The 25,884-nt window shown below is 42.1% G+C and overlaps 1 protein-coding gene across 11 annotated transcripts in view; it reads right to left on the reverse strand.

Moving 5' to 3' along the window:
* The window catches only part of NF2 (neurofibromin 2), a 76,843-nt gene that overhangs the window by 40,519 nt on the left and 10,440 nt on the right, over nt 1-25,884 (reverse strand). For 7 of the 11 annotated variants that reach the window (XM_036276426.1, XM_036276422.1, XM_036276432.1 and 4 more), the window contains exons 2-4: nt 7,417-7,542; nt 5,211-5,333; nt 3,458-3,541 (exon numbers count right to left, since the gene is read on the reverse strand). In XM_036276426.1, coding sequence (XP_036132319.1) covers nt 3,458-3,541; nt 5,211-5,333; nt 7,417-7,542 — 333 coding nt within the window. Of the gene's footprint in view, nt 1-3,457; nt 3,542-5,210; nt 5,334-7,416; nt 7,543-9,557; nt 9,583-11,060; nt 11,092-19,471; nt 19,548-19,670; nt 19,756-22,180; nt 22,351-25,884 lie in introns of those variants that run through there. The other 4 variants (XM_036276430.1, XM_036276427.1, XM_036276428.1 and 1 more) reach the window with 4 other exon arrangements.

Here is a 25,884-nt window from a genome sequence, read left to right on the forward strand (position 1 = left end):
TACCATTTTCTCCCAAAGTCATTTTTATTTTTATTTATTTATTTATTTATTTATTTATTTATTTATTTAATCCTCACTGGAAGATATTTTTCTATTTATCTTCAGATAGAGTGGGAGGGAGAGAAAGGGAGAGAGAGAAACATCGAAGTGAGTGGGACACATCGACTGGCTGCCTTCTGCATGACCCCAACCAGAGCCCGGGACGAACTGCAACCGAGGTATGTGCACTTGGACGGAATCGAACCCATGACTCATTGGTCCGCAGGCCAGCGCTCTAACCATTAAGACAAACTGGCCAGGGCCCAAAGTCATTTTTAATTAGAATATTTTTCAAACACCAAATTTTCAATATAAAATATAATAGGTGGCTAGCCCTGGCCCATGTGGTTCAGTTGTTTGGAGTGTTGTCCCATACAACAAAAGGTCGTAGGTTCGATTCCCAGCCAGGGCACATACCCCAGTTGCAATTTCTATTCCTGTGGTTTGATCCCTAGTCCAGGAGTGAACAGGAAGCAACTGATTGATGTTTTTTTCTCTTTCTCTCTCTAAAATAAAATAAAATCTAACAGGTGGTTTAAAACATTGCAAGATAGTTTGCTATGCCATGTGACTGAACCAAAAAACCAGCCCATACTTTTGATTCAAATGTAACTCAAACTCCAACCAAGAAATGTGGTTCTTGTTAACTGAACCATATGATTAATATTTGTATTTATACTTTGAGGGTAATTGTTTCTTTATGCTTCAGAATTAACTGTGTCTATATCATTCAAACAGCTAAAACACTGCAATGAATACATTTGTGGATAATTACATTCCATGTGTTAATGAGCTCAATTCACTTTCTCCTCCACAATTCTGAAGTTCCTTTCTGTTTCAGAAAGGCTGTGGAAGAAAACAAACGGAACATAATGGAAGGAACCAGTATGATTTACTGAAAAGTTTGGACTGATGTGACCATGTAAATGAATCTGGGATTTAGTGAATGGCAGTGTGTGCTGCCCAGAGACCTCCCTCAAGCACTATTATCAGTGAGGGGCAAGAGCAAAGCACTGAGTTAGGCAATCAGACACCAGGTTTCTCATCCTGGCTCTGTTCTCTAGTTCTGATCTGCTTCAAATCCTGTCCATCAAGAAGTGGGCTACAAGTTCCATTTTTTTTTTTTTTTTTTTTTTTTTTTTTTTTTATCCTCACCCGAGGACATTTTTCCATTTTTTGTTCAGGTAGAGTGGGAGGGAGAGAGAGGAACAGAGAGAGAGAGAGAGAGAAACATCGATGTGAAAAGAACACATCGAGTGGCTGCCACCCGCACAACCAACCAGGGCCGGGGACAAACTGCAACCGAGGTACATGCCCTTAGCGGGAACCGAACCCGGGTCTCTCTGGACCACAGACGGACGCTCTAACCGCTGAGCCAAACCGGCCAGGGCTACAAGTTCCATTTTTTAAAAAAATAATTAATATAAAGTATTGCGACTTTGGACAAATTATTACTTCTTTCTGAACCTTAAATTTGTTATCTATAAAACAGGCATAGTATTTTCAAGCCATGGATTATGGCAAAGCCTACATTGGGTATCACACGAAATATTCATGTTATAACACTTTGTAAAACTGTAAAACACTACAGGCATGTATGATCTTATTAATATTGTAATCAGAGATAGCCTTTTAATATCAACCAGCAGTCTTGGAAACTGGGAGCATGTTATAATAATCCTTCGTTTCCCAAATACAGACTTAAAGTCATAGATTAGCTTTATTTGTGAGATCCTGAGAATTTACACCGGAAAAAAACAGAATATCCCCCTCCATATGAACCACATATGTGTTCTGTAAATGACTTTCATCTCTACATTAGCAGGACCCAAATTAGGGCTTTCCTACACTGAAATCATTTAAGCAAACATCTGCTGGTTCCCAGAAAGGTTTTTTTCTTCCACAGGTGGCCTTTGAATTTGTAGCCCAAAATCCATGCAAAGAAAACACCGCCTTTGAAACTGAAGCCCTTCAAACACAGGTAGCGTCCTTGAGAGCTTGGGTCTCCTCTTAGCTGGGGAGAAAGCGTGCTAAAAAGGAACTCAGTTCCGGGCCAGGAAGTGCTCGGATTTAATGACAGTGACAATGACTGCTTCATCACTGTCAGGGTGATACTGATTGAAAGGACACATTTTCCCTGTTATTAATATTCTTAATCAAAGCATAAAAGGAAGCATATGTTTTAGTTGAATCAAGGCCCATTTTCTGTTTTTTCAATTACTCATGTTTCCGGGCAGTGGAATAGGGGAGGCACAAAATGTAATCCCAAAGCTATGAATTCTGCCTTTAGCTTTACCCCAAGATTGCTTGAAAGACCTTGGGCAAATCGCCCAGGGCAGGTACTTGCGTTAGTGTCTGTACTGTGACAGAGTCAACACCCCCCACTCAGGCCAGTGAATACTCAGCAACCATTAGACCAGTCATCAAATGATTACGAGTCATCAAATGACTCTGGTGCTGCTGTCTGTCTGACTAGCATGCACAGACTATTTTCCCCTCCAAATGACAGGCCAGTTATTTCCTGACTTTGATCTGAAATTGCATTAAGCTATCCAAGAAAGTAGGCTAAGAAGTTAAGAGGGTCTTATTAATTTTTGTAACACAACAGGGAAATGGTGTTATGAACACCTCTAACTAAAAAGGAAAATAATAACAAAAGATGATACAAAGTCACAAAAGTAATCAAGGTGTCCTAATTCTGGGACTTCTAATGCTGGGGTGAAAGGCAGTGAGTGAGCAGAGGGGCCAAGAGAAAGTGGCATGTGATTGAAGTAGAAATCCGAGGGACATTAAGCCCCCTGGGCTGACCCTGTAATTGGTCTTATAAAAACAGGGAGGACAAAAACACAAGATCAGTGGTCTTCCTTTCCTGCCATTCTCAATCCGCAGTGATTTCTCTGGGAATGCTTTCTGCTAACCAGACAGCTCTACTGCACACAGTGGGCCAAAAAGCCTGCAGTGCCCAGCCATAAACAGATGGCATGCCCATCAAGGGTGGATAAAGCGGGCAATCTAAGGTATGGTGAGGTCCCCACAGAACAGGATTGCTGGTCCTCAGAAGATGGGTTTGGAATGATGATCTGGGCCTTTCTGACCTAAAAGCCATGTTTGACCCAAACTGGAGATCATAAGTTTATTTTCCCTGGTTAATAAAAAGGGAGGTTGGTTCAGTAAAAGTAAGGAATCACGTGCACAATGAGATTACAAAGAAAATGTATCCAGCTATATATACTTATTTGTACACATACACACTCACAAGATTATATAGTGAGACAATGATACTTGGCTCCCCCAGTTCCCTCTCACCTGCTGGGGGAAGTCTCTCTGAAGTCTGAAAAATCCCAAGAAACAGGTGACTGGAGTAACCCTGTGACACATGTTAATGCCGGAAAATGATTTTTTTCTTCTTTGAGCCTACCTTGGCCTGGACTGCGTAAGAAGCCAGGAGCACAGAAGCCTCCGGAGGGCAGTAGATCTTTTCATCTAAGATCTGCTTCTTTACCTAAAGGGACAACAAGTGAGACAAGACACCACGTGTGTGGAAGTGAGCTGTGCAGGCTGGTCATAGCAAATAGCTGCAGGGTGTTCTAATGAGGGCTTGCCAAACCAGCCTGTTAATGATTATCTGACAAAGGGTACAGTTTTTTTTTTATTACTGCAGACAAGTTGGGAGTTCAGGCACTGAGAAGTTATTGGTAAGATGGCCATGCATAAAAACCCCTTCTCTCTCCTGTGCACAATCAGATGCTGAAGAGGAAAAACAATCTTCATGGTTAAAACAAAGACTAACATCTGGGCTGTGACAGAGGAGAGCTGTGAACTTGAGAAGTGTCAGGAGCAGCTCTGATGGTGATTGCAGCCTCAACCCCTGCTGAGCACACGCAGCACTAGAGGAAATGGGGTCTACTTTTAAGTCTTAACACAAGATAAAAGGCAGCAAGCAAGGCCACTGAGTTATGACTGCAGGGGAAAAAACCACCACTTTCAATATGCCTGCTCTAAGTAAAAAGGAAGCAATAAAGTGTGATCGATTCAACTTTTAAGTACACGTGAGGTCCAGGAAACATAATTCTTAAGCCACAATGCTGAATTAACATATCTCCCTGCATTTAATTTCTTAGAATGGTGCACTGAGTGATATTCCAGACACAAAGGCAAGAGAGCCACATGAAGTGGGGGCACACTGAAATAAACATAACAGGAAAGCCAACTCTCTTTTCGCAGATGTCAACAGTCACCAGATTCATAAAAGTAGTAAATTTTGCCTTGCTCAGCCACGAAGCTGTTCCAACATTTCAGTGTGAGGAAAAATTAAGCCAAAGTCGCATGAGGGATGGGCACTGCTTCCAAGTGCTCACAAGAAAGCCATCTCTATAACACCAGGACATTCTGGGGCCTAGGAGATCATTATGTGGTTTCTTTCAAAGCAGTGTGACTTTCTAATCCTTTGGTTTCTTTTCAAAGAGGAAAAAAGCCACACTACAGAAAAACTGAAAGCGCTTCCCTTTGAGCAGAAAATGTTGGGGGAGTGAGTGTGTGTGTGTGTGTGTGTGTGTGTGTTTATACACACACACTTCTTTTTTTAAAAAAATGTTTTTTCCTTCATTGATTTTAGAGAGAGAGGAAGTGAGAGGAAGAGAGATAGAGACATTGATGAGAGAGAACATCGACTGGCAACCTCCTGCATGCCCCCCACTGGGGATCAGGCCCACAACCTGGGCATGTGCCCTGACCGGGAATCCAGCTGGTGACCTATTGGTGCATGGGTCGACCTCATCAACTGAACCACACCTGCAGGGGGGAGGGGGAGGGGCAGACTATTCTTTATAAGACCCTCTTTCGGCTTCCTTTGCAATAACTATTGAGTATTTTCAATTTAGTGAAAAGAAAACAGGATCTATCTTCAAAGAGGTTTCAAATTAGGTAGCTCCTTGTACCCATTCTTTCACCATCACACTTTTGCAATTTCATCTGACACCAATTCTCATCTCTCAAATCGAGTTCTATTCTAAAGACATTTTCCATGACAGACAAAAGGACTGACTTCCCAGAAGTGGAACATTCTCACAATGTGAAGCTTTTCTGGTCAGCTCCTAGGGGTTCATCCAGGCTGCCTCTGCAAACATGCCTGAGTTTTCCTGATATTAGGGGGATAGCATAGACCACTGTACCTGCAAGAAGAATAAATGTTGTGTGATCTCTTGAACTAGCTCCTCCTCGGCGTTCTCAGGATAAAATTTGGCCAGAAAGTGAAAGGTGACTGGCTCTTCCTTTGAAACATCATGATCCAGCACCTGCAGAATTACAGAGCAAAAGACAAACAAGCTATGTTGGCACTGCTTCCCCCCATGCTATTATCAAAGAACCTTTCACAGGAAGTGTATAAATATTTTCTTCCCTCTAAATTCATCACATCTCCCAAAGGTTGTGATTCTTCAGTTTGAAGCACTCACAAAGCCCTCTATAACAAGAGGAAATACTCACTTCAAATGGCATTTTTGAACCAAGCTAATTAATATCCCCAAAGGGTGAGTGCCGCTAAGATTAAGGCACAACTTTCTCAAGGCCACAGAGATAGTTAAAAATTACAAATGTAGTATTACTCAAAGGTCTTGGGCACTACCCTGAATGGTAGGCTGAACGTTTCTTAATTTTTTGAAGTAGTGGAATATTTCTTTATTCTCTTTTCTTGCTGCCAACCCCCAACATTTAGGTCCATATTGGAATAGAGCTTAAGATGATGAACTAAATCTTTGTGAAATCAGCTAAACACTAACTAAGCAACAGAAGTAAAACGTGTCCATCGTGACAACTCTTTGTTTCAAGGAACCTCTAGAGATGCCCCACAAAATATGAGCACAATCAGTAAACCACACTGCCTTTAATCTTCTAACAATTTCATCCACCCACTGAAAAGCTTGAACCATCTGCTCTCCAGAATGAATTTCATTTCAGGCCATAAACATGCCATGTGACAGGCTCCAAGTCTCCATTAACATGTGTCATAATTTATTTCTTTTGAGCAGCAGGTATCGTGGCTCCTGATGCCCTCAATCTAATATCCATTTGGCCATGGTATATGATTTAAAATTTACTTTGCTGAGAATCACAAAAAGATACAAAAAGTTTTGCTGCCTTTGATAGATAACTCTCCACGCTCCTGACCAAATTCCAATTGGTGCTACCCAAGAGATTCAAAACAAACCTGATCTAGGACAATCTTGCTGACATTGGCACATAGAGGGCAGTTTGAGGTTCATGATCATTGGGAATTACCATATGAAATTTATAACTAGCAGAGATTCTAACGTGTGTACATATGTAAATAATTTGAACACTTGAGTTTAGAGTCATACTGGTAAAAGACAGGATGCTTTTATTGTTTATCATGCCATGTAATAGATAATAAATCAGCCCAGCCAATGTGGCTCAGTGGCTGAGCATTGACCCGAGCATCAAGAGATCGCAGGTTCAATTCCCACTCAGGGCACATGCCAAGGTTGGGGGTCCGATCCCCAGTGAGGGACATGCAGGAGGTGGCCAATTGGTGTTCTTTCTCATCGATGTTTCTATGTCTCTCTCTCTCTCCCTCTCCCTTCCTCTCTCTAAAAATCAATTAAAAAAAAGAAAAAAAATCTTATAAAAAATAAGATAATAAATCAGGCGGGCAATTGCAGGGGATTCGATTTGGGGTAAGAATTAGACACTGACTTACTTTGAGATTCAGGTATCTTTTAGGAGTTACTGACAAAACATATGGTCCTGTTCTCAACCATCTTCACGGTTGGGTAGGCAGGTAAGTAGATAAGTACGTCTTTGTGTGCACATATGAACCCACACAGAGGGCGGTTTCCCTAGGCAATATTCATTGCCAAATCAGAACTGCCGGGAGCCCACTTCAGGCCTCAGAAACTCCAGAAAATCATGAGGACTAAATGGACAGTCTTCCTCCACCACAGGGATGAAGGCACTCTTTACTCCTTGGATCACATTAATGATTAAACTGAGTTGGGCCACGGCATTTCTCAAAAAGACTTAAATTTTCATAAAGCACGTGAGCCCCAAGAAAATCTTTCAAAGACATATATTATAAATATATGTAATTTTTATTCATAAAGCCTGACTAGTGGCTCAATAAATTGAACAGCATAAAGCCAGAAGCTGTCAGCCTGGTGACAATGAGTAAAGAAACCAGGGATTGCAACAGTTTAATCGTGGTTGGTTCTGCTTGCCTAGGAGAGCCTGTGAGGAGCAGAAAGCCCCTATCTCTACCCTGTATCCATCAAGCCCCATGATGAACAAATAAGCTGGGCACACATTCAGGGAAGAACCAGAGCACACACCAGCCCCTCTGGTTTCATCCAGTTCTAGCCCAACCTTCTTGTCCATTTTGAGCCAGGCCACGGTGTCCTTGATTGTGTACTGCAGTCCAAAGAACCAGGTTTCTCGAAGCCCCAGGGTCCGGCACACCAAATCAAATAGGTCCTTCCCTTTCCATTTCATCTGCAATGTAATGAACCAAGAGGGAAAAACATTGTGAACAAAAGTCACAATCTGCTCACATAAAACCCTTGTCTCTACACTCTCTATTCTCAGATTCCACAATGTGGAGATGACACTAAGATGGCTGATGAGCACAGAATTCCTAAATAATTGTAAAGCTTCCTACACAAAACAATGAGTGGGGAAATACCAATTAGAGCTTAATGGCTTAATCACTGCAAAGCATACACAATACCTCCCTTGGACAGTTCCTTACAGACCTTAATATCCCCAAAGCTAATTTAGGAAAGCTGGTAAATAAGCATCTTCATTTAGGAGAGTCTAGCTTCTTGAGTTAACCCACGGAGGTGGCTAGCTTCCAGGGACATTAATTTCCTTGAGATTTTGTCACTGATTTTTTTTTTTTTTTTAATCACGAACCTGCCCTATGATAGAAGGCTAGTGTTTGTTTAATTTCAAGGATGATTTTACCAGAATTTTTATTTTTTAAGCAACATAGGAAAAGAAGTTGTAACCAAAGTCATAAATCGAGGAGAGAAAAAATATTAGAGACCACTCAGTCCAATCACAGGTCTCTCTTATCACAATGTATAACTGATGCCAAAGGAGCAGCAACATGCCCACAGTTACACGGAGCAACTCTTAGTGTCTGAACCAGGGGATGAACAGACACCAATACACTGCAGTGCACTTATTCTATAGCCTCACTTTCAAAAGGACCTGAAGCAATGGCTGCTAAACCCTTTCTTCAGCTATTCTAATCTTGTAGCTAGAAAAGCAAGTTCAATATCTTAATAGGGAAAGAAAATGCCCAGCAGTTTAGCAAATGTTGCCACCTTGTGGCTTTCAAGTTAAATCACCAAGATGATCCCATGCTACCTGTTAAGTGCTGTTCGACCCCTACCCACCAGGCCCCCCAAGTACCAGGTAGACATTCAAATGTGCACCGATACAGTTACGAGCATATGAGACACATCAGTGTCAGTGGTCACAGTAAGAATAATCTTGGGTTCAAATACAATGTCTCCAGACACCAGAAGAACAAGACCACTTTACTGCAGATACATCTGTCCTGCCCTCATTAGAAATCTTCACCCACTTCCTGGCACACTGAAGGTGCAAAATGAAAAGGAATGAGGAAAAAAATAGGGTTTAGAGACTTGGTATAAAAACAAAAAGGAAAAAATTAGGCTTCTAGTATCTGCTTGCCTTTTGCTAAAATCTGATTCTACAGAGGATTTTTCAAGTAGGTCTTCTAGTTTTAATATATGTGAATGAACAGTGCGTTCTCTATGCAGTCCTCAACAGGAAAGCCCATCCCTCTTCCACGCTTGTGGTCAAAGTCAAAGAGCAAAGGAGCAACCTAGATGGAAAGACACCAAAACTGCAGCCCTGGCCGGTTTGGCTCAGCGAAACCAGAGCGTCAGCCTGCGGACCAGAGAGTCCCAGGTTCGGTTCCCACTAGGGGCACATACCAAAAAAATAAAACAAACAAAAAACTGCAGCAAACAAGCGGCTGAGATATGTAATGGCTTTTGTCCTTCATTGGGGCGGTGTCTCCTATAGGTCCTTCTAGCTCTGCCCCTGTCCCCTCTGTGACTTTAGTGAGGCCACTGGAACACTATAAAGGTTGAAGTCTTTAGAAATTATTTTGCATAGAATAAAAGACAAATTTTATTTTAAAAAGATGATCTCCTTCCCCTTTTGTAAGGTTTAATAATGTTTGTTGGCACACCCACTTCCCAGTCTGACAACAGGACAAAAGGTTTTTAATTCATGGTAGGTTTTAATTCCTACAGGCAGACTTTACCGAAGAAATGTTATTTTAGAAAACTAGAAGCTTCAGGATACTGATTACTCTTTTGTCTCTATTTTAAGCCAGTATACAGTATATAAATTATAAACGACTACCTTGCTACAAGACAATGTAACACTAAAGAACAGACATTAACTTGGAGAAGTAAACACCCAAGGGCCAAGAAGATCAAGGTAATTCCAAATCCTCCGTAACTCACAGCCATGGCCAGGCCCGGATCTGGCACAAAGGGGCTGTCTGCAAATGGGATGTGCGGGGCATCTAAAGGAAGGCTGCAAAGAGAATGAGTGAATTTCCTGATTTGGGAGTTTAAATTCTCAAACATAATATAGTATTAATGCAATTTTCCTGTATTCCTTTCCACTTTGTTTTTTAAATGCAAAACTATTTTTGTTGAATGCAGAAACAATGTCTTTGTTCCCATGGAGCTTGCAATAAAGTGAGGAGAAGGGAAAAAATTCTCACACTGATTCAAAATGCCCTACTTAGCCCTGGCCAGTTAGGCTCAGCGGTTAGAGCGTCAGCCTGCGGTCCAGAGAGACCCGGGTTCGGTTCCTACTAAGGGCATGTACCTCAGTTGCAGTTTGTCCCTGGCCCTGGTTGGTCATGTGGGTGGCAGCCACTCGATGTGTCCCTTTCACGTCGATGTTTCTTTTTTTTTTATCCTCACCTGAGGACATTTTTCCATTTTTTGTTCAGGTAGAGTGGGAGGGAGAGAGAGGAACAGAGAGAGAGAAACATCGACATGAAAGGGACACCTCGAGTGGCTGCCACTCGCACAACCCAACCAGTGCCAGGGACAAACTGCAACAGAGGTATGCGCCCTTAGCGGGAACCGAATCCGGATCTCTCTGGACCACAGGCCGACGCTCTAACCACTGAGCCAAACCGGCCAGGGCTCACGTTGATGTTGATCTCTCTCTCTCTCTCTCTCTCCCCCCCCCCTCCCTCCCTCTTCCCTCCCTCCCTCCCTCCCTCCCTCTCTCTCTCCCACTCCATCTGAACAAAAAAATGGAAAAATGTCCTTGAGTGAGGATAAAAAAAAAAAGCCCTACTTAGATTTTTAACTTTGACTTTAAGACTTGTAGAAAGTCAGAGTTGGAAATAAGTCTACCTACTGGGTCTACCTACTATAGATCCATCTTCTTTTTGTATAAATAAGGAAACTGAGTAACAGATTCTTTGGCAGCCTCCTAAAGCAGACACTGACCTTTTCCACAGTGATTGGGTAGGTAACCCCCAGTTCCTCAAACACATTTTTTCCTTTCCTGTGGGGTTCCTCTACACTAGAAGTCCCTAGCCACCTTTTCCAGTAAGTAACCAGTATCCCAACACTCGTCTCCCACTCTAGAACAAAACCCATTCTCAGAAAAGCCTGATATTTCTCCTTTACAGATCAATGTGAACTAATGCCTCTGCTACCTCTCATTTATTCTTTCAACAAGCATTACAGAGCACATCCTATGTGCTGATCAACAAATATTTGGTAAACACCCAACGTGTCCAAGCAAAAGCTAAAGTAACAGGGGAACTGAACCCGGGTCTCTCTGGACCACAGGCCGACGCTCTAACCGCTGAGCCAAACCGGCCAGGGCCTAAAGGCAATTTTCTATAAACAAACTGCATCTCTCATGTAACCACAGAACACAGAAAGTTATCTGAATGACTGTTTTCTCCCACAAGGATAGATTATAATTGGTACCATTCTAGGGATGCAGGAAAGAAGTCAAATCATTATATAAGATGGATACTTCAGGACATTAGGACTTAATTCTTTCCAGGAACCAGTCTAAAGAGCATAGATAGAGGATGGTTATCTAACATTAATAGAAATCTCTATTCTGTCACTCTGCAACCTTGGGCAAGTTATTGAACTTTCTTTTTTTAATCCTCACCTGAGGATACTTTTTTACATTTATCTTCAGACAGAGTGGGCGGGAGAGAGAGAGAGAAAGAAACATCGATGTGAGAGAGACACATCGATTGGTTGCCACCCGCAAGACCCCATCCGGGGCCAGGGACGAACTGTAACCAAGATACATGGCGTTGGCCGGAATCAAACCCAGGACTCTTTGGTCCAAAGGCTGATGCTCTAACCGCTGAGCCAAACCGGCCAGGGCTATTGAACTTTCTTATACTTCCCACTGGGAATAAACAGAACCTGTCTAGCAGATTGATCTAAGGATTAAGTGCCTTAATACAATTAAAAAGCCTAAGAGAGTGCCCTGCCCATAGTAAATACTCAATAAAGGGTAGTTATTATTCATTCTAACCCTGCCTCCACTCCTTATATTCTCAAGTGGCACTGTTTAAGTCTCCCAGTCCTATTTCACTCCATGGATGATGGATGACAGATCAGAAAGGGCACCATCAATTCTCATTGAGCTAACCATGCTATCACTCATTTGACAAACAATTATTGAGCACCCACTACGTTCTAGTCATTGTGCTTGGCACAATAGATAAATGATGAATTCAGGACAAGACACTGTCCCTATTCATGTCTGACAGAGAAGACAGGTAAATGGATAATGAAAATGCAACCTGGTAAATGCTAACAGAACGGAGTGCTATGGGAACACAACTCAGGCTTGGGGGGTGAGGGATTTCAGTGGGGAGATGCTGTCTGAGCTGGGTCTTGAAAACCAAGTGGTACTTGGTCCTCTGGTAAAGGGACTAAGAAAGGGAGGTCAGGGCAGCTGGAGGGGACAGCATGTCTGCCACTTGGGTCCAAGCTGTTGCAAAGTGAAGGAATGTTCTTTGCACTTTTCTAGTATCTGACAAGCAGTGTGATTATCCTATCTGCAGTACTGAATGTTCAATGCAGTCCTGAATATGCAGCCTCACCCTGATGCATGTGACAGCTCTCCAGCTGACTAGGAGCCATGAGGTTCAGTCACTGGTTCTGAGCAGCCATGCATCCCATAACAATACCTGCCAGGTCTCTGAGAAGCCATGACCAGTGGGATGAGTCTCATGTTTATTTTTTATTAAAATATTTCCTTTTCTGACACCTGATTGCACAATAAGCCTTTTGGGCTTTGCATGTATACTACTTAAAGACCTTTGTCATTTTTCCTGTACAGATTGCCAAAAATAGAATAGCTCCTGATTTTGATTAAACGGGTTAAACCCCCAATGTGACCATCTCTTTCTAGTTGGTCAAAATGTTCAAACTGTTGCACATACACCACCACAACAGCTCCTTGCCTCATCTCAGCCTAGTGAAGAGGGAGCCTAACATGCAGATGCTCACTTTGCAGACAGAAAAAGAAAAGTAGAGGTGATTTGCAGGGAGAAGAAAGGCAGGAAGGAGAACAAATCTGGACTCCACGGCATGTAAGCTCCCACTCTGCAGACCTTGTCCTCAAGATGCCCTTCAAGCGTAGGGGCTAATGATAGTGAGTCTGGAAGTATGATGCTTCATGCTTTGTGGCTGTGCTCTCTATTACTTTAACAGTCTGCAGTGCTATTTCATAGATATATACTTGTGCCTGTATCAAAGATAGATGTGTATGAACTTTATAAACAGGACTAAGTGCTGTCAGCTTGTTATTTTTTTCTAGGGGCTAAATTTATGAGCTTTACCCAGAGTGAAGTGCTTATAATTTATCAACCTGGAATGTTTTAAGTAAATAGCACTAAGCACTTACCCTCCGCAGCAGAAATGTAGCTGGAATGCAGCACTTTCCTGCTGTAGGAAGCAACTGGCACCAATAACCTACAGGGCTGATTGAGGTCTACTAAGCAGGGAAGCTTTATGAATAACATCCATGACAGTCATCTTACAATTAGCTAGGTTTAGAATCGCAACCCTTAAAACTACCATTTGCCCTGGCCAGGGTGGCTCAGTTGGTTGGAGCATCTTCCCATGCACCCAAGGGTCATGGGTTTGATTCCCCATCAAGGCACATACCCAGGTTGCAGGTTTGATCCAGGCACATATGGGAGGCAACCAATCGATGTTTCTCTCTCTCTCTCTAAAATCAATTAAAAACAAAAAACTACCATTTGTTTTTGCTTCTGAAGCCTTTACTCCCACTGCTTTCTTTGGGCCATGCAGTTACTGAAGCCCTTTAACTTACTAATACAACCGTGCAGGGTAAGTAGGAAACCAGACTTCTAATGGGAAAAGGCCACAGCTAGAAAAGAACAACTTTATTGAAGAAAGAGAACTGAATCTGGTTGCCATATGTGAAATGCCTACGTTAGGAGCCATAGGGAAACTTCAGCTTTACAGAGAAGACTCAAATATGGAAAAAGCTACCAGAGAAGCAAAAGTCTGTTTCATAGAGGTCTGGAGGACAAGTTTACCAGCCACACAAGGAATGCTATTTGGTTTTTTGTTGTTGTTGTTATCCTCACCCGAGAACATTTTTCCATTTTTTGTTCAGATAGAGTGGGGAGGGAGAGAGAGAGAGAGCAACATCGACATGAAAGGGACACATCGAGTGGCCGCCACCCGCACGGCCCAACCAGGGCCGGGGACAAACTGCAACCGAGGTACATGCCCCTAGCGGGAACCAAACCCGGGTCTCTCTGGACCGCAGGCCGACACTCTACCGCTGAGCCAAACCAGCCAGGGCAGGAATGCTATTTGACTAGCTGTCTATTCTACAGAAGATGAGAGAGAACTGACAAACACAGCTCTCGCTTCCCAGGACTTCTAATTAACTCACCAGTGGCCCTAGAATTTGCCATAAAAATGATCATAAGGTTAGTGCCCTTACAGATACAGCAAGAGAAGGAAGTGTGCCCCCCTCACCCCCAGGCTCAGGACATGCAACACGTGTTTGCCATTATTTCAGAAATGGAAAACCGAGGATGACTGTGACCCCTCTCAGTGTTTATGCTTAACTGACTTTCGCAGTCATGGCTGGCCTACAAGAACCAACTTGCTACAGGAGACTTGAGAATTTAAGATGCTCATGTACCAGATCCAAACCCAAATACAACTTTTATTTGTTCAGAAAAATGTAGATGCCGAATATCTTGATATACAAGGTAAACACAATGGAAAGTGTTATAAAAAAGGATTTTGCTGTATGGGAAGTTAATAATGAGTTCTATTAAGATATTATTTCATCAAAGAAGATAAAAAAGTGCAGTAATGCGGGTGTAAGACCAGCACACCCCAGCTCAGTGTGGTATCACCACACCACAGAAACAGGTTCTTGCATCTTATGAGCTTAAACTACAAAACCATCCTGCTGTTTTCTATCGCAATGAAAGGATACACCACTCCTAATCAGCCATTTTTTCTCAACATGAGGGGAAAGGGGAACCTCCAAATAGAAACAGGATTTTAGTAAAAAAAAAAATTCATTTCTCTGGTCTACCAATCACAATCCCCTATGTCACTCATCTAAATCTGGATAAAATCTCACAAACCAAAAGCCTCCTCTTTGCAAAAAAAAAAAAAAATCCCATCTCCCATCTCTCGTCCTGTCAATTTCTGTCATAATCAACCATAACAAGTAATTTCCTCTCCCAGTCCTCCAATCATTCCTGTTAGTATGCGAAATCTATTTAAATTATTGGTTTCAAGACCTTCCACCTTGAAATTACTTCCTCCCTCCTTCCACCAATTTCCCTGCCTTGTTACAACCCAGCTTGTACCTTACCAAGTCAGCAAAACTATGTGCTTCCATTTATCTATAACAAGACCTTTCTAAGATTCATCCCTTTATCTCACCGCTGTCCTCCTCCCAACAAACAATACCAGGTAAATGAATCAGGATATACAGAAAAACAAGGTTTCTGCCTTTCCCCAAGATTCCTGTCTTCCTTCCAATTCTGCATATCACAAACTCCTTGAAAGCAAGGGCTAATTTAAGTCTTCCACAACCCAAGCAAGTGCTGCATAATCTGTGGCCACTCCATAAAGGCTTGTGGTTGGCTGATGATGTTGATAATGATGATGATAACTAGATGAGGCTTCTGAGTAGAACAGTTTTCTAAGTAATTATTGCAATGAAGCAAGAATTTATGATACTCCTTATTAAAATTGTAATTGCATAATTGGGCCTTAAGATATATATCTTCCCCCTTTGGAGATAGATACTGATATCCTCTCTCTAAAAATACTTTGGCAAGGAAACTTAAATCACAAAGAACCAGTAAGAAAAATTTCCACAGAATAAGAGACTAGTAAAAAACAAATCATAGTACTTTTGGAAGTCACAAAATGGAGGTTTTAAACTCTAGTATGTCTTTCAAAACAAAATGAATTATAGTTTTTTTTGGAGGGGATAGTCCTTATGCTTGCAGCTTCTCACTTGTTTCCTGCTGAAGTGGAGAGAGGTTATGGCAGCAGCAGTGAACTCAGAGAGATCTGCATTCTAAACTCCCTCCCTCTACCACACACAAGCCTGTAACTTTGGGTGAGCCACAAAGCTCAACTGGGCCCCAGTTTCTTCGTCAGACAATCTCTTATGCCCCATGCAATGCCCAGATTTTATGCTGCTATGAAAAAACAATGAGACCTGGTTTAGTTGGAGCGTTGTCCTATATACCAAAAGGTCATAGATTTGATTCCTGGTCATGGTGCATAGCTGGGTTGCAGGTTCGATCCCTGGTCGGGATGTGTATGGGAGGAAACTAATCAATGTTTTTCTCTCAAATCCATGTTTCACTCTCAATCCCTTTCTCCCCCTTCCTCCCTCTAAATACCCTCAGGTGAGGATTAAAAAAAGAAGATGAGGTGCTTCAAAGTCCACTGACAGATAACAAAGCAAAAAGAAACAACACGGTTACAGAGCTATAAAAACAACAATTCCCCCAAAGCAAAGAAGACAATTTCTGTCCTCAGAATTTAGCTCACAACATGAGAGCAATCACAGCCTTGTCAAATAGCTATAAAACACCCAAACCCGCTGTGTTGGGAAAGTCACTTAACCTCTTTTAGTCTCAGTTTACACAATCAGCAAGTGGTCTTTCAGGATTAACACTGAGTCTATGAACTTGAGATGGTTTTGTATAAACCATGCAGTACTTTTTTCAATGCTATAATAATTTTCTTTGAATCCTTTAACATCTCATTCTATATCTTAAAATCATTTTCAGAGATATAAATGACACTTAACATTTAATTTATGTGTGCATTCTACATTTTTCCCCCTTACTCAGGTTCTGCTATTGCTATCATGTTCCTTTCTCCGAATAATCAAGAGTTGACTTATAATAATGAACTGTCTAATGTAACAAAAATGGTAATTAAAATGCTGCTAAAAAATAGAAGTTTTTTAGCACCAAGCATGCTATTGATATTCAGCAATTATCAATGATTACATTGCTTGAAATACTGAGAATAAAAATTATCCAGTCCTACAAATAGGAAATAGGAAACTCAGTGCAGATAGACACAAAGCTAAATTTCAAATACCTAGTCATGAGGCAAAATTAGCAGACTATGAAATACAACCCATGATTATTACCTAACTCCTCTTGCCCTTCACAAAAATTGTAGTTTGTATTTAAAAGTACATTTCTTCGAAAAAAGTTCCCAGGACAACAGAGCTGGAGCATAATCCATTCATGTAAATCAAACTGTGCCAAACTCAGACCCTAGCCTGGAAATTTTAAGCATTCTGTTTCTGTTTCTGGCTTAACCTTCTGATTTGAGTTTCATGGTCATTAATGATAATGACACTGACTTGAACAACATTGGAAGGTATAGGTATGAGTGGATAAGATTGGTAAAAATTTCTATAGATGGACGAGAATTACTGTAAGCTGAAGATTTTTAAAACATATTCATGAGATTGATTTAATCTCAAATCAATATGAGTAGGATACTAAATAAATACACTGCTAGTGAATTTTAAATCACAGACCAGTTCAGATAAGTTTAGTAATTACTCTGGGCTTCAGTTTTAAGTTTTAGATGAAAGTCAAATGATCAAAATTACTAAAACTAGGAGACTAAAACTGGCAAGATGGATGGGAAAGCAACAAGCAATGTAACTCACTAACAGAAAAGTTTTGTGAATTTTCCAAAGCTGGGTCCAAATCTGGCAATGAATGCCCTGGCCGGTTTGTTAAGTGGTTAGAGTATCGGCCTGCGGACCAGAGAGTCCCGGATTCGGTTCCCGCTAAGGGGACGTACCTCGGTTGCAGTTTGTCCCCAGCCCCGGTTGGGGTAGTGTGGGTGGCAGCCACTTGATGTGTCTATCTCACATCAACGTTTCTCTCTCTCTTCCCCCTTCTCTCCTGCTCTATTTAGAGATAAATGCAAAAATGTCCTCGGGTGAGAATTAAAAAAAAAAAAAATTGGCAATGAAGCGAAAAGAAGTTGGAAGAAGGAAAAGGCCCAATGCCTTTAAGAAATTGTGTGCTCTGACCCCACCTAGTGGTGCTGGAGTGATTCCTAAACTGGGATAGCACCTTGAGTGACTCAAGATTTAATTAAAGATTTTCTTCCTGCGGACCGCACAGTTTGGTAATAAAGTTTTACTTGGTAAAAATGTATTAAAACATGTGGATTTATAATATCAATTAGACAAAGCACAGACAGGAGGATGGAATGCATCATCCTGTAACAAACCAAAGAAGTCTCGTCATCGGTTGGCTAAAAAGATTAGCAGCTCTGAGAAAACTTAGTTCTGGGTTTTTAAGACCTCAAATGCTTTAACTTCTAAAATTAAAATTAAACAAGAGACAAAAATATTTTTAGACAAGAAAGCAAAACTAGCATGAATAATTTGAGAAGTCATCAAAAACAAAGAAAAGAGAAAATTTCAGAATGATACACTGGAGACAAAAGAATAGAGAATAAGAATGGCATAGCCCTTGCCGGTTTGGCTCAGCGGTTAGAGCGTCGGCCTGCGGTCCTGAGAGACCTAGGTTCGGTTCCCGCTAAGGGCACGTACCTCGGCTGCAGTTTGTCCCCAGCCCTGGTCGGTTGTGCGGGTGGCAGCCACTCGATGTGTTCCTTTCACATCAATGTTTCTCTCTCTCTCTGTGTTTCTCTCTCTCCCTCCCACTCTACCTGAACAAAAAATGGAAAAATGTCCTCGGGTGAGGATAAAAAAAAAAAAAAAGAATGGCATAAATTAGCCCTGGCCGGTTTGGCTCAGCGGTTAGAGCGTCGGCCTGCGGTACAGAGAGACCCGGGTTCAGTTCCCGCTGAGGGCACGTGCCTCGGTTGCAGTTTGTCCCCGGCCCTGGTTGGTCGTGCGGGTGGCAGCCACTTGATGTGTCCCTCCACGTCGATGTTCCTCTCTCTCTCTCCCTTCCTCTCTCTCCCTCCCACTCTATCTGTACAAAAAATGGAAAAATAGCCTCGAGTGAGGATAAAAAAAAAAAAAAAAAAAAGAATGGCATAAATTAGCATTTCAATGGCCCACCTGGGTGGGGTTGAATCTCCGTGGGAGGGGCCACCGCCTCTCCCCAGAGCCCTGGGAAGGAGTAAGGTGGCCACTGTCCTGCGTGGCCGCAACTCAGTAAAAGTTCTGAGTGCCCTCCAAATCCCGAGTGTCCCCACACAGTTCCAGTCCAGTCTGCCCTCCCTCTGCCGGAGCCCAAGGTGTTACAAGTGAGGGCCTGTTTTTGTGTTTCTGAGCCTCATGGAATTTGCTTGTTGCTGAAGAAGCTGAATATGTCCCATTAGATCTCCCAAAAGCCTAAAGAAATCACACCAACCAAGAAGAGTGAAAAGTCAGGGAAGAAGAGATGCTTTGGCATTCATCAGGGGGAAAAAGGGAAACAAAATAATTTTGTTAGAATTTGATTTCTGTGTTTGGACAAGGAATTAATTCATAAAACTGTGTTAAATTCCACAGATAACAAGTTTTATAAATTTCATGAAATTAATTTTTTTTTTAAATGGCAGAAATCAGTAAAGAATCCTGCTATCACAATGGACACCAAGCTAAATAGAGATCAATTATATATCACATTATAAAATAGGTCCTTGAACAGGAATAAGGTAAAGCTCACCATATTTAGACTAATTATAGGCTAGAAGATCTACAATCACAAAGGCTTGAATAATCTGAAGAAGGTTCAAAGAAAATGAAGGAGATGATTAAAGGAAAAAATTCCCAGTGCCTCTAGCATGAGACCCTGTCTCTTAGTTCCCACACTCCTAACTTATAAGAAGCTAATACTTACCAAGTGCTTATTATTATGGTCAGACGCTGAACTAAGTGCCTGTAAAGGTCTACCTCATTCATGCCTTAAAGCAATCCTATAAGAAAAATACTATTATTCTTGTAATTTTACAGATGTGGCAACTGAGGTTTAGAAAACTAAGCCCAAGATCACTTGGGGAGCAGGTGGTAGTGACAGGGCTTTACCCAGGCCAATTTACCTCGTCTACCAGGCTACCAGCTCCTATTCCCTCAGCAACATTCTTCCTGTCCTCTAGAAGATTTTTCTCACACCTACATGCTCAAATCCTGAGATGACTTCCTACCTAAGAAGGAAATATGAAAGAGGGAGTTGTGCAATGAGCTTCTTCTGCCCAGATCACCTAAAATAGAAAATTAAAGCTGAGGGCTTTTGAAATCAAGTTCTTTCTCATTTTTCAGATGAAGAACTGAGGCCTAGGGGGAACAGATGTGCCCAAGGTTACACAGAGGAGCTCTGCCTAAGAAGCCAGGGAATCAAACACCAGTTCAGGGTTTAACACAATTAATACTCTGACTGTGTACTGGGATGGGATACAGGAAAGTGTGCTGACCTCCTGGGCCCAACTCCTGTTTGAGTAGCATCAGAACCTCAGGGTTAGCTCTGGACCTTGGTACCTCCTAAATCTTGGGCCTAGTAGGTCTTCTCTTTCTTGGTCACAGTAGACCCTAATCCATGGTCTCGTCCTCCTAAGTCCCCAAGCCTTTGGTATTCACTAAACCCTTCTAGCTGCCTAGTTCCAACCCCAGCTAGCTTGGGTTTCAGTGTGATATACTTGGTCCAAAGCAGTTATCTTCTAATAGGGCTCCTTGTTTCCAATCTCTCCCACCACCCCCTCACTCCCAAACATTCCAAATCATTCCGCTTGCCAGCCACCTTAAATCACTCTCCTAGGAAAAACCTCAAAGCTCCCATTGTAACTAATGAATACAAGCTCCTTAATCTGACCAGGCTGTGCCTACCAATTCAAACACATCTCCCCCCTCTCCTTCCTCAAACCACAGGATTCCCATCTACTGCCTTTGCTCAAGCCACTTCCACTGATTCACTGACATAACATTCTTCCCCTGAATCTGTGAACAAACATCTGCCTTCAAAGCCAGGGGTAAGGGTGCTGGAGGGAGTGTCCCCATTCACTCCAATGCATGGTGATTCCCCTTTCCCTCTCAACAGTAACACACCCTCATTTGATATATATACAGACTCCTCTGTGTTGTCTTTTCATGTGTGTCCTGTTTCTCTAACCAGATTATGAACACTTTGGAAAGCTGGGACCTTCCCTCTTAATATCTTTCTTTGTGCTCCAATGCATTAATTACAGGCTGCTCCAAAACTGAACTGCAGTGGGGAGAAGGGGATGGAGAGGGCGGTGGACTTTAAGGAAGTTAGATAACTAACTTTTCTTTTTATTTTTTTTCAATATGTTTTTATTGATTTTTTTTTTTAGAGAGAAAGGGAGGGAGGGAGGGAGAGATGGAAACATCGATGTGAGAGATACTTCGAGGATCAAGCCGGCAACCCAGGCATGTGTCCTGATTAAAAATCGAACCAGGCCCTCTCAGTCCATGGGCCGGGCTAGATAACTAACTTTTCAAAGTACATGAAAGGATCTCAGAATAGAAACGTTAACCAACTGATGTCTATGTAGACACAAAATATTATAAGAAGACACCAGGTTGAATACAGGGAAGAACATTCTGAGCACAAATCATGTTAAATATGCAACTAGAAAATACTTAACTGGTCCGGCCGGCGGGTGTGGCTCAGTGGTTGAGCATCAACCCATGCACCAAGAGGTCGCTGGCTCGATTCCTGGTCAGGACACATGCCCAGGTTATGGGCCAGATGCCAGTCGGGAGGCATGCAGGAGGCGGCCTATCAATGTTCTCTCTCATTGATGTTTCTATCTCTCTCTCCCTTTCCCTTCCTCTCTCTCTAAAATCAATAAAGAAAAAAAAATTAAAAAGAAAATACTTAACTGTTACAAAATAAGTTTCATTTTAGGTCAGCAGCAAGGAAATCCAAGTAGATAATGGCAAATGAAAAGGATTCACTTATGAAAAATGTCTATTTCATTAAAAAAGACAACCTAGCTCTGGCTGGTTTGGCTCAGCAGTTGGAGCATCAGCCTGTGGACCAGAGAGTCCTGGGTTTGGTTCCCGCTAGGGGCGTGTACCAAAAAAAAAAGGACAAACTAAACACCAAGGCAATGCAACAGGGGTTGTAAGTCACGTCATTCACCAGTCAAAAATTTAAGCCCACTGGCAAGTTCGCAAAATGGTTTTGAACTGGTATCTTACATCAAATGCAATAATAAAATACCATAGACAGATAGCTGTTCAATTAGAAAGTTCTTTGAAAGATCTCTTTCTTTTTTTTAATCCTCACCCGAGGACATTTTTGCATTCATTTTCAGAGAGAGTGGGAGGGAGAGAGGAAGGAAGAGAGAGGGAGAGGGAGAGGGAGAGGGAGAAGGAGAGGAAGAGGGAGGGAGGGAGGGAGGGAGAGAGAGAGAGAGTGAAACACACAGACTGACTGCCACCCACACGACCCCAGCCGGGGACGGGGACAAACCACAACTGAGGTACATGCCCTTAGCAGGAACCGAACCCAGGACTCTCTAGTCCACAGGCCAACGTTCCAACCGCTGAGCCAAACTGGCCAGGGCTCTTATTTCCTTTTCCTACTTACCAAATAGGTTTCTAACATTTTCTCTCCTTTTTCTACTTGGAGCTTCCTATTTGGGTAGTATACATAGTTTAGTAGAAAGAAGGTGGGCCTGGAAGACAGATGACCTGGCTTCAAATCTCTACCCCATCATTTAGTAGCTGTGTAGTGGTCTTGAGCACAAAGAAGCGGGGACACTTGAGCAGAGCCTAGAATAAAAACGTTTATACCAGGAGCCAAGTGAGGAGGGCATTCTGGACAAAGGGAATAGCCTATGTGAAAGCACAGTAGTGTGGTCTGGCCAGTGTGGCTCAGTGGTTAAGTGTTGACCCATGCACCAACAGGTCGCCAGTTCGATTCCCAGTCAGGGCACATGCCCAGGTTGTGGGCCCGATTCCCAGTGGGGGGCATGGAGGAGACAGCTAATCGATGTTCTCTCTCATCGATGTTTCTCTCTCTCTCTAAAATCAATAAAGAAAAAAGAATTTTTTTTAAAGAAAGCACAGCAGTGTGAAAAGAGCTTTAAGGAAGGAGCAACCAGGAAAATACACCCCCCCCCAACAAGCAAAGATGATGAGGCCCTGTACTTATTTCCTTTTATGTAAGAACCGTTATATGGAACCTACTTTGTGCCAGGTGCTATTCTAAGTACTTTACCAATAAAAACTCAATTTTAATCTCTGTAACAATATTCAGGAAAAATTATTACAATCCCCATTTTACATAGGTATGTGAGAGAGTTAAGAAGCTTGTCTAGCCCTGGCCAGTTTGGCTCAGCGGTTAAAGCGTTGGCCTGCGGTCCGGAGAGACCCGGGTTCAGTTCCCGCTAAGGGCACGTACTTCGGTTGCAGTTTGTCCCCGGCCCTGGTTGGTCGTGCGGGTGGCAGCCACTCGATGTGTCCCTTCACGTCGATGTTTCTCTCTCTCTCTCCCTTCCTCTCTCTCCCTCCCACTCTATCTCTCTATCTGTACAAAAAATGGAAAAATATCCTCAGGTGAGGATAAAAAAAAAAAAAAAAAAGAAGCTTGTCTAAAGTAGCTCAGATGGTTAGAGGCAGAGTCAGGGATTGGGCTCCTGAGACCTTGGTTGTGACCTCTAGGCGGTGCTGCCTCAGCAGCCCCAATGAGGAAACTGGAGCTTAAGCTAAGACTTACTCAATTTACTTGAAAGCCCTGTTGAGAGGTTCAAATAAGCAACTGCTGGCCATCACTGAGTTAAATGTTGTGCACATCTATTCTCCCATTACCTGCCTGTCCCTATTCTTTCTCTTTCAGAATAGACAATGGCGCCTGGCTGGTGTGGCTCAGGGCCCATGCCCAGGTTGTGGGCCTAATCCCCAGTGAGAGCATGCAGGAGGCGCCCAACTGATGTTCTCTCTTATTGATGTTTCTATTTCTCTCTCCTCCCTTCCTCTCTAAAAGCAATAAAAAAATTTTTTTTTAATTTAAAAAAAGAATAAACAATGGCTCCTCTGAGACTTTAAGCAGTGAGCCTATTTACCCTGTCTGAGCCTCCATTTCCCCCTCTAAAAATGAAGCCAATGACAGCACCGACATCCTAACCAGGTTTTGATTACTGCTGAGTAGTGTTCTCTGCCTGGCCCATGGGGGTACTCAATAAACATGTTGAATGAATAAATAAATAAATGCGTCTCCATTGTATCAACTGATAGTGTAGTTTAAAACACTTAGCATGATACATGGCATATATATTCCCTAGCTCTTCCTCCCATAAAAGGGCACATGTGGGGTCCAGTGGACGGCAGCACTAGTCAGTATGCACTCTGCTTCCTTCTTCACTCTTCACCAGCACAGCATGACTGCATTCATCATTCACCCTTGACTGTCCATGCAGCACCCGCGCCACCCATGGGCATTGCTTAAACCCCATGGGAATGACCAACAGTAAGGCAGAGACAGTCTTTCTTCTAAAATAAGAAGAAAAGTTTCTCAGTGCCCTCATGTAGACCACCATTACTACATACTAGTAAGCAACAAAACACTGCCCTCCTGGAGTTTATATTACAGAAGGAACTCATTTGCCTAATCTTAGGTGTCTAACATTTAACATCTTACTGAAAATACCAGTTGATTTTTCTGATTTCCCCTTTCAAAAGTTCCTTCTGTCATGGACAACTTTATGTCCAGGTGTATGTTGGCATTTAAGCCAATCATAATCCCACTTGGGTAAGTGAAAACATTTGGGATATCAATCCGCACTAAAGGAGGCTTTATTTTCAATAAAAGATGGTATCAGAATCTCTCACAACTCAATTCTGAGAAATTTTTCATACTTGGCTCTTCTTCCTGGTACATTGAATTATTAGAGTAAAATTCCAGCCTAGATAAGAAATAACAGAACCGTTTAGCCTCCTGGCAAATTACATTCAGCACACTTGCTCAAAATGACAAATATCAAATCTTTCAAGTGGAAAAATCCTCCAAAGCATGGAGCCAATTGTGCAATGCAGCAAGTAGTACAAGGAAGAGATTTTCCCCCAATCTCTGCAGCAAAAAAAGTCTGAACTTATTAACATAAGTAACATAATTCATATGTTAACTACCACTGGTTCTGAAATGACTCCTTGTTAGAAAACCACCTACATTTGACCCAATAAAGCCAAGAATTCCTCAAGTACCATCTCTCCTCTTTTTTTTTAAACACACAGGCCATCTCCTTACACTAGCACTATGCTTAGTTCATGTACAAAATAATAATAGGGAAGGAGAGTAAGACTGATTGCTTCTCCAAAGCGGAGTTCTCTCAATCATCATAGATCAAACTACCCTTACTTTCAACAGAATATTTGAACATCATTCACAAACAGGTATTTTCACTAGAAATTTGAAGTTCAATGAAATGCAACAGTTTAACAAATCACAACATGCCAGGGAGCATGGTGGCCGAAGCCTCCTACTTTATGCCAATTATAGTCCCTTTCTTTCTGCCCAGCGCTGTGCATTCCATGAATCCTTGTAACAATCATGTGGGGTCAGTAATATTAGTTCCATCTTACTAATGTGGAAGCTTAGGTCCAGAGAGCTTAAGCATCTTATCCAAGCTTTAAGTAGTTTAGCTGGAATTCAGTGAAGCCCAGGTCTTATTTCAAAGTCTATGCACTTTCTCCTAGCTGCTTTGCTACTCCTTGTGGTCCCTGCACCAGGAGCATTAGCATTACTTGAGAGTTTGTTAGAAATGCAGAATTCTCAGGCTCACTGAAGAATCCGAATTTTATCAAAATCTTCAGGTAACTTATGTGTACATTAATATTGTCAATATACTATATATTTTATACTATATATGTTATACTTTGACATCATTCTGCCTCTCTGAATATCACTACTATTATCCCTTTCTATAGTTCCCAATGTGCTGGTGGAGGTTGGGGGGTGGGGGGAGGATAGGAAAGGGGAGAATGTTTTCCCTGCAGGAACACTTGACAATGTCTGAAGACATTTATGGTTGTCACAACTAGAGCTGTGTAAAGAGTGCTACTGGCATCTAGTGGGTAGAGACCAGAGATGCTGCAAAACATCCTACAATGCATAGGATAGTCCCCAACCAAAAGGATTTATCCAGTCAAAGGTTTAGAAACCCTGCCATCGCTGCCATCTTTGGGTCTGGGGTCTGTTTAAAGAGGGAAAATTAATAAGAGATTTTCATGGCAAAATATTGGCTGAAAAAGAGTCATACAAAAATTCCTTTCCCTACACATCAGTCTCTCACA

Source organism: Molossus molossus, unplaced genomic scaffold, assembly GCF_014108415.1.
Source record: "Molossus molossus isolate mMolMol1 unplaced genomic scaffold, mMolMol1.p scaffold_m16_p_22, whole genome shotgun sequence".
Taxonomy (NCBI): Eukaryota; Metazoa; Chordata; class Mammalia; order Chiroptera; family Molossidae; genus Molossus; species Molossus molossus.